Raw genomic sequence first — 13304 nt, forward strand, 5'->3', positions numbered from 1 at the left:
GTACAGACATCTTTTCTATAACTGAATTCAGTTTTGTTATACCAAATCAGGCAACATTTATGTTTTAACATCATTTTTATTTAATAACTTATTTTTTATTTTTTAATTTTTTAGAGAGGCAGGGAGTGAGAGGGAGGGGCAGAGAGAGAGAGAGAACCTTAAGCAGGCTCCATGCCAGTGTGGAGCCCGACACAGGTTTCAGCTCACGACCCTGAGATTATGACCTGAGCCAAAATCAAAAGCTTAACTGACCGAGCCAACAGGCGCCCCAATTTTTATGTAATAACTTATCGACTACCCACTATATTCGAGGCATTGTTGCATATAAACTGTGCAAATAAAATAAAGTGTGAGAAAAATGGTTTGAAGAAGCCAAGGTTGGTCTCTGTCTAATCTAAATATTTTTTTTGAGTCACAGTCTCCTTTGAGAAACTTTGAATCCTCTCCCCAAAAAGGTGCACATTTTCACAAGCCCATCCTTAAGAATACATACCTGCCAGGTTAAAACTCCTGCTTAACAATGGATCTGTGGTTTCCAATCATTTTTTCATTTCCAGGGTGTAACTGGAAATAAATGGAAAAGTGCATTAATTAACTGCTATAAAAATCTGAGTAAAAGAGTAGTAAGCTGTTAATTATTAATTTTTAGTTTTTGTCTTTAACTGTTTATAAAGACTGTTAATGAATTAGGAATATGTAAGGTCTTATTTTTGAGGGGAGAAATCCTATACAATCTCTTAGAAATTTTACAATTTTGTAATTGGTAGACATTCAGATTTGCTAAGGAAGATAAGTATTCTGTTGCCTCAGGATAATGTTAGATGTGAAGAGATCTGTCTTTTAATCTGAATATCTAATAAAGCAGATGGCTAAATGTATGTCTTATGTATCTTCAGAGTTTTTCACCCTATTCGTGGCCATATAATCAGTTTTTCTTCCACAGTAAATGGAGTTCCTTGGCCTCAGGAGGCAACACGACGAAATAGCCATACCTTTAACTGCAGGATGCTAATTCACCCTCCAGATGAGCCAGGCACCGAGAACCAAGAAGCTTGCCAGCGGTATGAAGTCATGCAGTGTTTCACTGTGTCACAGCCAAAATCAATTCAAGAGGATGGAGAAGGTAAAACAAAGGGTGGTTTTAAGGTGTTTGATCGCTTTTTCCATGGCTTTAAAGATCAGGGAGGTAATTGATTATAAACAGCCTTTTCAGATAGTATTTTTGGTCACTATATTATGTATCATAGTGGCTATTCAGCTTACTATGTTATTTCCTAATACTTAAGAAAAAAAATTGCCAACATCTAGAATCACCCCTTTAAAATGCCCCCACACTCTCAGGTTTTTTTTTTTTTTTAAGATTTTATTTATTTATTTGACAGAGAGAGACACAGCAAGAGAGGGAACACAAGCAGGAAGAGTGGGAGAGGGAGAAGCAGGCTTCCCACTGAGCAGGGAGCCCGATGTGGGGCTCGATCCCAGGACCCCGGGATCACCACCTGAGCCGAAGGCAGACGCTTAACAACTGAGCCACCCAGACGCCCCCACTCTCAGTTTTAAGCTGGCATTCCCACTAAAATGTCAAATTCAAACCAACTTGCTGCCTAGAAATAAGAGACGTAACTAACTGCTGCCAGTTGGAAATGTACCAGATGCAGCAGGCTGTTGAACAGCTCTGATTTTTAGAAAGTTTCAAGTTTAGAGTGTGGGGAACGTTGGAGGATAGAGTTAGCATTTTTGAGGCCATGCAAGGTAATTTATAAGGAGAAAGCGTATGAACAGATGAAAACACAGCTGAAGCTCTAATACGAACATGGTATCAACATGGCATTAGTCAAATATGTGACAGAGGATGAGTTTTGCACATGAGCTAGTCTGAGCTAAGTGAAGACACCACAAATTGGCAGCTAGAGTAAGGACCGGGGAAGGTAAAAGATGAGAAATTAACCGGATATAAAAAAGGTCATGCACGTAGCAGGTTTCACCCACAAGTGGGTGCCACAGTCAACTGAGGACTTTTTACAAAATACACATGCCAGTGCCAGTCTGTCTTATATGATTGAAGATCATGTTTAGCTGTGTGATATTGTGTGTAGCACTCAAAAAAATTGGAAATGGGACTTTGAAAAAATTATAGATCCTAAAACATGAAGTCCTCCATCAAGGGCAAAATAATTGCTTCTTCAGAAAGAGTTAAATGTTTTTCTCATATGGTAATTATTATCTGCACAGTGGTTATGAGAATAGTCTTTGTAGCCATTAAGTACTGATAAATATAGGAAATTGACTAAAAACTGTATTTAAAAAATCATTGTGTTCCTTAAATCTAGTGAAAACTACTTCTTCAAGTTGTTACCACCCAAGTACATGAGATGTGTCTGTCTCCTCTGGTTTATGTCCGAACATTCAATTCGAAAGGGATAATTTATGCTAACTAGATCTCCACCCGGAGCTGCCAGTTTTTGGTTACCAGCAATTTTATCTCTAATATTGTATTATTAGATCAGAGTGACTCCAGTATTGTGTCAGATCCTATAACGTGTTGTTTTTATGAAAACCATTAATGGCAAATGATAGATGTGAACTGTTTTCTGCCCTGTTTTCTTCAACTTCCCTTTCTTGTTTTGGGCAGATTTCCAGTCATGTTTGATTTGTATTGCACGGCGATTACCTCGGCCTCCAGCTATTACAGGTGTAGAATCCTTTATGACCAAGCAAGATACTACAGGTATTAACTGCAAAGTTTAGAATTACATCCAAAATTTTGTGTCCTTCTGTTGTGTGCTATTCAGCTTCTGTTCACTCTTCTTATACAGAAAATATTTTAGATGGTCTTGATCTTGTGCATTTTATTTTTATTTTATTGTATTAATTTTTTTTAAGATTTTACTTTTAAGCAATCTGCACACCCAACATGGGGCTCAGACTCACAACCCCAAGATCAAGAGTCATACGCTCCCCGACCAAGCCAGCCAGGTGCCCCATTTGTCTTGTGCATTTTAGATGCTGTAATCATTGTCATGGGCAGGGTGCTGGGGAGAACATTATAACTGTTCACATATTTGTTTTGGTTATAAATTATTTTTCATAATCATGGAATAAAATTTTTAAAGAAATTTGGCAGCATAGATGTAAATACATTTATTTATAAATGGTGGTTTTAAAAATTATGCTTCAGTGTATCTGGCTATTTCTTTTTCCTTTCCCCTTTTTTTTTAAATGTATTCAGCACATACTGATTAAGTGCCTAGAAGTGCCTGTCACTATGTGTGACTGCTCAGGGTGTACATAGCTGAGCAAAAATCAACAACATGATTACAAATTGTGGTACATTTTATGATGGAAAAGGTGTGAGATGGTAAAAGGCAAACTGAGAGGGAAAACCTATTTTTTAAATTAGCTGGTTAACCAGTGCCTGTCTGAGGAGCTGACTTTGAGCCCTAAGCTCCAAAGGATGAGGTGGTGCCAACTCTGCAAAGTGTGGCAGGGGTGGCAAGGAAGGGTCACTGTGCAGCATGAGTACTCCTGATTGAGGAAGGAGAGCTCGCTGCAAAGGCCTGTGGGAAAACAGACAAGTGCATTAGAGGAACCGAAAGAAGGGCAGTAGAGCCCAAAAGTGAGTGCCAGGAAGTAAGGCCCTCTTTGTAAAGGCCTACTTCAGGTTTGATTTTCAGCCAAAACAAATTGTTACTGTTTTTTACAATTTTCTCTGGTATTTTACATATGTTATGTAATCTTATCTTTAACACATCAAGTTTCATACTTTTACATCAGAGTTACTTATGTATCAATTACCTCTCTCATTTTAAAATAGGGATAGATACCACAGAGATATTTTTTAGCAAACCAAGATTTTAAAAATCATTTCTACTGAATTTTATTCTTTGTCAAAATTTCGTTTTAATGTACTTTTTGACCTTTACCATTACTTATAACATTTATTAATATTTGTTACAATATTTCTTAGTTTTTTAGTCCCAGAAATACAATATTCCTGTTGTGTGCTTTATTCTTGGGTTTTTTTTTTTTTTTTTTTTTTTTTTTAAAGATTTTATTTATTTATTTGAGAGAGCGAGAATGAGAGAGAGTACATGAGAGGGGGGAGGGTCAGAGAGAGAAGCAGGCTCCTCGCCGAGCAGGGAGCCCGATGCGGGACTCGATCCCGGGACTCCAGGATCATGACCTGAGCCGAAGGCAGTCGCTTAACCAACTGAGCCACCCAGGCGCCCCTATTCTTGGGTTTTTAAAGATAAGCTCCCAGCTGCTCTTACTGAAGAGTAAGTGGGGATAAATTAGCACGAATAATAGAGTATAGTAAAGAGAATGTCTAGGACTTGGAGATATAGCATCTGCGCATAGTAATTATCCCTCACCATAACTTTCTTCCCTCCCTCTTGAGTCTACCATCTACATGTCCTTTTCCATTTTCCACCAATGTATAGCTCTGGAAAAATTGAATAACCTATATTGAAAACCAAAAATACTAATGCATGGAGGAAAAATAGGGCCCACTGAAAAATATAACTGGTCTTTTGTGTCAGTAAAACCAAATAAAGGCTTGTGAGCAGAATAAAAGCTTGCTGGAAAGAGTGGAAGTCAGATTACTGAATAAATGTGGGAGGCGAAGGAGGCCTAAATATTATGAGGATGATTTAGGAACAATATATTCAGCTTTTCCTCATATTGCATTTCTATACATTGAATCTTAAATTGGATTATTTTATGTTTTTTAAATTTTATTTTAGAGAGAGAGAGCGTTAACAAGCAGAGGGAGGGACCCTGAGATCATGACCTACTCCCGGCTGAGCACAGAGCCTGATGTGGGGCTTGATCTCAAGACCCTGAGATCATGACCTGAGCTGAAATCAAGAGTCAGACCCTTAACCGACTGAGCCACCCAGATGCCCCTTAAATTGGATTATTTTAAAGAAGACTGTAGGGCGCCTGGGTGGCTCAGTTGGTTGAGCGACTGCCTTCAGCTCAGGTCATGATCCTGGAGTCCCGGGATTGAGTCCCGCATCGGGCTCCCTGCTTGGCAGGGAGTCTGCTTCTCCCTCTGACCCTCACCCCTCTCATGTGCTCTCTCTCTCTCATTCTCTCTGTCTCAAATAAATAAATAAAATCTTTAAAAAAAAAAAAAAAGAAGAAGACTGTATTTTCCCATAGTAACAATGTTATTACTGGTAGTTTTGTTTCTGACCAAGGACCCAGCATTAAAATCTTAGATATAACTGATTTTACAGTAGATGTGTACAAATTTAAAAAATAAGCTCTGAATCATAAAATAATTATAAACCTAGAGGGAACCTCAGAGATCACGGACTGTAGCCCACTCATTTTACAAAGGATAGAATGTTGACTTTTCCAAAACCATACAGCTAATTGCTGAGAACAGACATCCATAGACCCTAATATAGAACTCTTCCTTTATATTGCATTGCCTTCCACCAAAGCACTATTACAAGGACATCACTGTACTGTATACACTTAATACATAAAAGATACCAGAGGAAATGTAAAATATAAGGAAAATAGAGAAGTGCCAAAGAAATATAAAGTGTTCTTAAAATGTAAATAACATTTTTTATATCATCAAATTGATTTAGATAAAAAAATAATTTAAACTAGTTGCAATAAGTATTAGGAAGTAGTAGGTTTTTTTTGTTTTGTTTTTTTTGTTTTTTGTTTTTTTAGATTTTTTTATTTATTTATATGACAGAGAGAGACAGCGAGAACAGGAACACAAGCAGGGGGAGTGGGAGAGGGAGAAGCAGGCTTCCCGCTGAGCAGGGAGCCCGATGTGGGACTCGATCCCAGGACCCTGGGATCATGACCTGAGCCGAAGGCAGACGCTTAACGACTGAGCCACCCAGGTGCCCCAGGAAGTAGTAGTTTTAACTACATAGAGTTATGTCCCTTAAAAAAGTGGTTCATATCCCTTAAAAAAAACAAAAAGTCCTCTACCAAGAAATGTTGAACAGCGGCTTATTAGTTGGATGGGTTGGTTGGTTGGTTAAACTTTCCTCTAGCAAGCAGAGGTACTCTAAATCAACCCATTCATGATTCTCTTCTAAGATAGTCACTGCATTACCTAATCCTTTGTTACCACTGCTGATAATTTTATCACTTTCTCCCGTCTGATCATGCAATTCTAGACTCTTGCTCTCTTGTGGTTAGTACTGACATGAATACACACAGACACACACACACACAGACACACACACACACCTCCCTTTGTCATTACATCTGAGCAGCATTGTTGCGTGTGAAGATCCTGTGACAGTCGATTCTCTGCTATAACCAACTCTTGACCTCTGATGTAATTAGAGACAAAGATTAAATAATTATAATTCTTAGAAAATCCAGAATTGTCTGTAGTTGCAGTCAAGTGTTCACCAGGCTTTTCCCAAATTATTCTTAAATAACAAAATTCCTTTCTTTAAGTTTAAATTTCTTTTCTTTCTACTATTTACATTTATGCCAAGACTTGGGCAACAGCCTTATCAGACAGATTCAGATATATCAGATTCAAGACTGAGTTAAAGAGGCCTAATAAATTCCAAGCAAACCAAGTAAAAAAACATAAAGAAGGGATTAGTTAAAATGAAGATGCACAAATAGTACAACAGATTTGAGTTTGTTGTGAGAAGAGGGAAGATAAGGAAAAGACAAATCAGCGATTCACAGAAGAGGAAACATGAAAAATTCTCAAACTCATTAATTGGGAAGTACAAATTTAGATCATAAACATTTTTCAGCTACTAATTGTAAAATATAAAGAAGCCTGACAGTATCCCAAGTGATGGAGAGGATGTTGGATTAACAGTAGCTCTTATATAAGTTTCTGAGAAACCGTTTAATGTTATAAAGTTGAATATTCACATAACCTATGACTCAACAGTTCTGTTCCTACGTATGTACCCTAGAGAAGCTCTCACACACATGCACCATGGAAAATGTAGACAGTGTTCACAGCAGCATTGATTGTAATATCAAAAAAACGGGATACAATTTAGATGTCCCTTGCCAGGAGAATGTAAAAACAGAGGGATGTGACAAGTGAGGAGTACACACATCATGGAATGGTATAGGTAATGTTCCAGTTCTGAAGTTGGATGGTGGGTCTGCAGGTTTTCATTTTATTAATCTAATTCTATGCACGTATATATCTTACCTGTATTATTTTGTGTTAATATAAGATTGCATAAAAAAATAAAACTTATCTGGATAATCCCAAACTGGATTAATTGGCCCCTGGTTAACTAAGGAGTAATTTACCTGAATTCTTCCATAGCCATCTAGGAAATTTGTTCAAGTATGATAATAGCAAATCACTACTACATTTTATAAAGCATATGTTCTGTGTGCAGAATTTCTAGCCAATCTTAATGCTCTCACTTGTTACCTTTTTCTGATATAACTTCTATTGCCCTTGGTCTTTTTTTACTCTTAAATGCAGTATTGCCTACGGCCCAAGAAGAGGTAGAAAAGGAAAGTTTTGCTTACTTTCTCATATTCTTTTCACTTAGTTATTGGAAATTAATTTAAACCAAAATCATATATTTCATCTGTGTCTCTCCTTTCCCAATAAGTGATCCAGTCATTAGTATACAGAGAGTAGCATCCAAAGAGCAAACCAGAGGAACTGGATTTGTGTTAGTCTCTGCAGCTTCAGGTCTTTATGGTATGATTTTAATACTTGACTGGAATTGAATTTTAGAATATGATATGCTAACATATTACACACTCCAAGGCCAAAATAGTTTTTTATTATCATGTAAGTGATAACACTGTTATAATATGTAATAAAAATTAGTAGTGTTTATTAATGTCCACTATAGTAGTGTTTATTAATGTCCGGTGTTTATTTGTCCACTAAGCATTTAGGGACAGCAGCCAATTTCTTAGATGTAGTCGTCGATTTTGAAATATGGGTGGATGACTTATGTCAAGAGGCTATCACAAATGGAAACTTCTGTTCTTCGTGTAGGTAAAATCATCTCTATTGATACCAGTTCCCTGAGAGCTGCCGGCAGAACTGGCTGGGAAGATTTAGTGAGGAAGTGCATTTATGCTTTTTTCCAGCCCCAGGGCAGAGAACCATCTTATGCCAGACAACTATTTCAAGAAGGTAAAGGTTTTTTTTCTCTTAATTATTTTCATTCACCTTGCTTTTTTATTAATATTGAAGTAATTTATATAGAACTTATGGCTTGATAAGTATTTTCTCCAAATTATAGTTTTTGCAATAATCAGTCTTAGGAAAGGAAGAAATGGGTAAGCAAAGTAATTCATGAGTGGATCCTGAATTTGGGATGCACATTTTAAAGAACAGGGTATCATGTGGTGGTCACTCACCCACTCACTCATTCATTCATTCGTTCATTCAGCAGACATGTATCAAGTTCTTCACATGCATAGAACACTATGTCAGGTGGCAGGGATACAACGATGACTAAGAAGCAGGGTTTTGCCCTCAAGGAGCTCAAAATATATTAGGACAATATATGACTTTAAAGATCAGTGTGACATGGGCTTATACCCAGAGGTATAACCAAAGAAGAAAAAAATTAATTCTGACTTGGAGAATCAGGGATGGCTTCGGAGAGGAAGTGATAATTTCTTCTGACTTTTGAAGATCATTCCCAGCAGAACAGGCATGCGTGAAAGGGCTTCTAGATAATACAGCAATCTGTATCCCACAGGTTTACTTCATTCCTGTTACAGTACCTGTATCAGCTGACTTAGGTTGAAGTTTCAAGTTAAAAATATGTCATATGAAATTAATAATTGTATAGATGCTATGTCATGGTACTGTGGGAGATAAAACAAGTATATTCTCTGCCCTTAAGGAACTTAACAGTATTACAGGAAACAGGGAAAATTATTTGAGAAAGTTCATAGAGTTTCAGAGGTGGTGAGGGTTTTGATATACTTTAAAAATATTGTCCCGTAATTATGTTAGCCTAATACTCCGTTCCCTGTATGATTTATTCTCTGTTCTCTAATAGTTTCTTTGGAAAGAGACTCTTTGTATGGCTCTTCCTGAAAAATAATTTAAAAATGTTTTTCATTATTCCATCACCCTTCTTAATTTTAATATTTCCCCGTAATATTAGGATTCCTAACTTTATAGATGATTTTCCATTTGTTACATTTTAGGTCAACTGCTTCCAGGCGGTATGTGGAGAGGAAGCAGCTTGATTTTTTTTTTTTTTTTTTTCCAGGAAGCCATCTATATGAACCTTACTAGTCTGGTTACTTCTGGGACAACTTCCTATAGACTAAGAGTTCTCCAGTGGGCCTCTTACTAGACTGATACCTTCCCCAAAGATGGTATTTCAGTGGATAGGACCAAGAACCTACATTTCTTAAAAGTTCCCAGGCAATCCTGAAGTGCAGTCAGGTTTGCAAACCAGTGCAATAAGCAACTAATGCCATTTACTGGTTGCAGACTCCCTCTACCAGTCAGTAATGGCACTTTTGCCTAAGTTTGAGACTCGGAGCACTCTCTCCATTCACTGCTGCAAATGCTAAAGTATACGATGCTCTTTGGTTTTTACCTTAACTTCATAAGTTGGGCCTTCCAAGACTTTACGTGAAAGACTTTTAATTTTATTTGCCTGTAATTTATATATACTTGCACCAAGGCAAAGCAGGTCTAGATTATTGTCTTATTGTCTAAATGACTAGGCTCCCTATAGATGTGACTGAACCACAGTTGATGTGTTTCTAAACCATTAAAATTCTCTATAAAACATTGATTAAAGTATAACAAGTAACTATCATTAATATATGAAATAAAACAATTTAGAATGTAAAGAAGTGTAATTCAACACCTCTTTCCCATTAGTAATTTCTTCGTGTCCTTTTCTTCCACTTTTTTGGGGAAGAAAACATTCCTCAATAGAGATAACTTGTATTTTTCTCAGCACTGTTGTCCAGAGTTCACATGACTCTGATTTTACAGTTTGGGAGATTTTGGGCAATTTGCCTAACAGTGTTCATGGACTGAACACATCTTTTTCTGATATTTCATACTCAGCAGTATCTAACCTGGTAAGAAAACTGTGGTCCATGAAACACTCACGTGGGGATCATCTGCTAAAGATGTTGGCCTGCTGAATTAAAATCTCCTGTGAGGGCCCAGGTATCTGAAGCTCCAGAGGCAGCGCTGAAGTACATCCAGTGTGAGATCCATTGGTCTGTCAGAGTTGGGGGAGGTGTAAATTTGTATTTGCAGTTCCATTGCTCCCTCTTCACTTAAGGACAGGGTGAAAAGAGTGAAATTATGCCACTGTGTGAAACTTTTAAAAAGTTAAAAATTGGTAAAACTCTATAGTGATTGAGTCTTTTTTTATTTCCCTGCCCATTAACTTACTCTTTGAAGGCAGTGGTTGGTAGAAAATCCTAATATGCATTAAACTTTAGCTCTTAGCTCAGTTTTTCAGCTGCTTTTGACAGAGACAGCTTTTAAAGGGAGTTTACCATTTTATTTTCCAGAATCAAATTTGAAAAACAAAACAAAACAAACACATTTCAGCCAAAGAATATGGGGGTATGCAGCATGAACTAGATTACAGCAGTAGTTCTCCACTGAGATTAGGGGGAAATGGGTGTGAGGATCACCTGAGGAACTTTTTAAACTAGGAGGAGGAAGTCTTTGTAGGGGTATGTGGTTTGGAAGTTTCCCAGATTCAGTTCAATTGAGAACCATTCCTTTAAGAAAGGTTTAGGTTAAATACTTCCCAAGGGTCCTTGATAACATTCATCCAGGGCAGTTGTTAAGCCAGATTTCTGGATCCACCCATGCTACTGAATCAGAGTCTGTAGTCTAAGATGTTTTCTTACAGAGAAGTTTGGAGAACATAAACCTACATTCCATAAGATATTAATAGCTGTAACTAGGGAATGATGTTTCATACTGAATTAAGTTTGGGGAATGTTTCAGTCTCCCGCTCTTGAGAATTCATAAGACATATTTAACATATATTTAAGTTTCTAGGAGGTTCTACGATAAAGGTACCTGTTTGACTTTGTTATCCAGACTTATTTTTCCTCAGAATACTTATTCCTGTAGCACATCTATCAGCATTTAGGGAGAGTAGCAGTCTTGGGAACAGCTTTTTAAGTTGCATTCTTTCTGCATGTATCTAGGGAAATACCAAAAGGTAAAAGAAATCTCTACCAGCATTGACCGGTAGTACCCTACCACACATCTTATACCTGCCCATTTAGTTAACATCAGTAAAGCATGCTTGTTGAGGTTATCTTGGCACCAAATTGGTTGGAGTCAAAAACCCAAATAGCTCTACTCTTAGAGCTGCTATGATCTGAGAAAATGTTTTTCTTTGCTTCATAGCTCTGTTGAGGCCTATTCTAGAGGGGAAAACAAAACAAAACAGTTGTTATTTTAAAAGGTTCCTAGAAGAGTTTCTGGGGTGTCAGTAATACCACATCAATAGTATCCCTCCCCACCAAGTGTTCTAAAAATTTTAGAAATGGATACAGGAGGCAGGGATCACAATACTAGCGAGCTATATACCTGGCGAAACGAGATTGGAAAACAAGGCCAGGACCTGTGATCAATGACATTCCAAATAGTTTTATCCAGTCGTAAACCTTGAAACCCATTTATAGGGAAAATTTGGTGTGCGGAGCAAATGTTTATCTAGCCAGCTCTGTAAAGAACTGTGGCTCCCTTACTCATGTCTTAATTCAAAATATTAATGATTGTTTTATAAGATTGAAGCTATTGGTGTGAATAGTATCTAGGGATTGGCTGAATGTGTATATGACTCAGGACATAGGTACTTTGTGTTTGTGTTTTCTTTGGTGTTTTTCAGGAAATATTCATTCAGTACCTGCTACGTACTAGGCTCCATACTAGATACTATCTCACAACATTACTGGCTCAGTTTTAGTGATGATGGGCGAAGGTTAATTTGCATTATGAAGTCCTAAAGTTGTAAATGACAAAGGCAGAGTTCAAGCCTAAATCTGACTTCTAGGCTCTTGTTCTTTTCATTGATCCACGCTACCTTCCTGTTTATCTTTCCGTCTGAAAAATTGAGCACCAGAAGAATTTTAGTTAATGAGATAGTCTTTTTTTTTTTTTTTTTAAGATTTTATTTATTTATTAGAAAGAGAGTGAGGGCACACAAGTGCGCGTGCTCAGGGGGGCAAGGGGCAGAGGGAGAGGAAGAAGCAGGCTCCCAGCTGAGCAGGGAGTCCCACGTGGGTCTCCATCCCAGGATCCTGGGATCATGACATGAGCCAAAGGCAGATGCTTAAATGACTGAGCCACCCCGGTGCCCCTAGTTAACTGGATAGTCTTAAGTTCTAATAATTAAAGTTTTACTATAGTTTATATTACCTTTTTTCCTTTTCAAAGAATGTGTGAATCGTAATGTGTGCTAAGTCTTTTTTCCACACATTATCATCCAAAATAAATAATCTAACTTCAAAACTTAAAGTGCAGTAAATTCCTTATATAAAGTTAATAGGGGTTCTCAATTTTGGAATTTTTTTTAGTTTAGATAGACAGAATCCCAAGTTAAGACAGCATAGTTACCAAAGGGCGGGCCAGTGATGTTTCTGTGTAATCCACATTAAGTATCTTAATGTTTCCATGCTAGTCTGAGTTTCTAGTTCTTTCTCACTTTATAGGGCTTATCAACAAATCAAGACATTTCTTTTCCATTAATTTTCATTACAAAAGTTAAGTCCAGATTCCTATGAGAGCAAGAACATAAATTGAGATATAAGCATTTGAGAACACAGCTAAGATCTAAAATCTGTCCTTTAAAGAAATGTTATGGTAGTTGATCACAAGTCAATATTAATCTGTTTACATGAGATTCAAGTTGAGGGTCAATTAGCAAGTACTTACTGGGTGATTTTATATGCAAAGCTTCGTGCAAGATTCAAGGAGAGTGGAAAACAAGAATGGGACACAGTACTAGCCCTTATGTTTATTTTAGCTGATGAAGAAAAATAAGTGTGTCAAGTTATCTACCTTTATTTAAAGTGACACAGAAGAAATGTTTAGGAAGCAATGAAAAACAAGATTGGAAATATAAGTTGAAGTCAGATTGTATATATGTATACTGTACTGTCCAGGATGGGAGACGCTAGCCACATGTTGCTATTGAGTAGTTGAAATGTGGTGTGGCTGAGGAACTGAATTTGAAATTTTATTTAATTTTAAATTTAAATAGCCACATGTGGCTGGTGACAGTGCAGCTCAATAGTGAAGAGCCAGTGTTTTGCAGCAGAATGGAGAGACCCTAAAGAGCAATAAA

General features: G+C 37.2%; 1 protein-coding gene across 1 annotated transcript in view; it reads left to right on the forward strand.

Moving 5' to 3' along the window:
- Positions 1-13304, forward strand: part of NCOA1 (nuclear receptor coactivator 1) — a 104518-nt gene that overhangs the window by 38146 nt on the left and 53068 nt on the right. Inside the window, exons 6-8 of the mRNA XM_021697776.2 lie at positions 944-1123; positions 2633-2728; positions 7991-8131. Of these exons, the coding sequence (XP_021553451.1) occupies positions 944-1123; positions 2633-2728; positions 7991-8131 (417 nt within the window). The remainder of the gene's footprint in view (positions 1-943; positions 1124-2632; positions 2729-7990; positions 8132-13304) is intronic.

This window comes from Neomonachus schauinslandi, chromosome 10 (assembly GCF_002201575.2).
Source record: "Neomonachus schauinslandi chromosome 10, ASM220157v2, whole genome shotgun sequence".
Taxonomy (NCBI): Eukaryota; Metazoa; Chordata; class Mammalia; order Carnivora; family Phocidae; genus Neomonachus; species Neomonachus schauinslandi.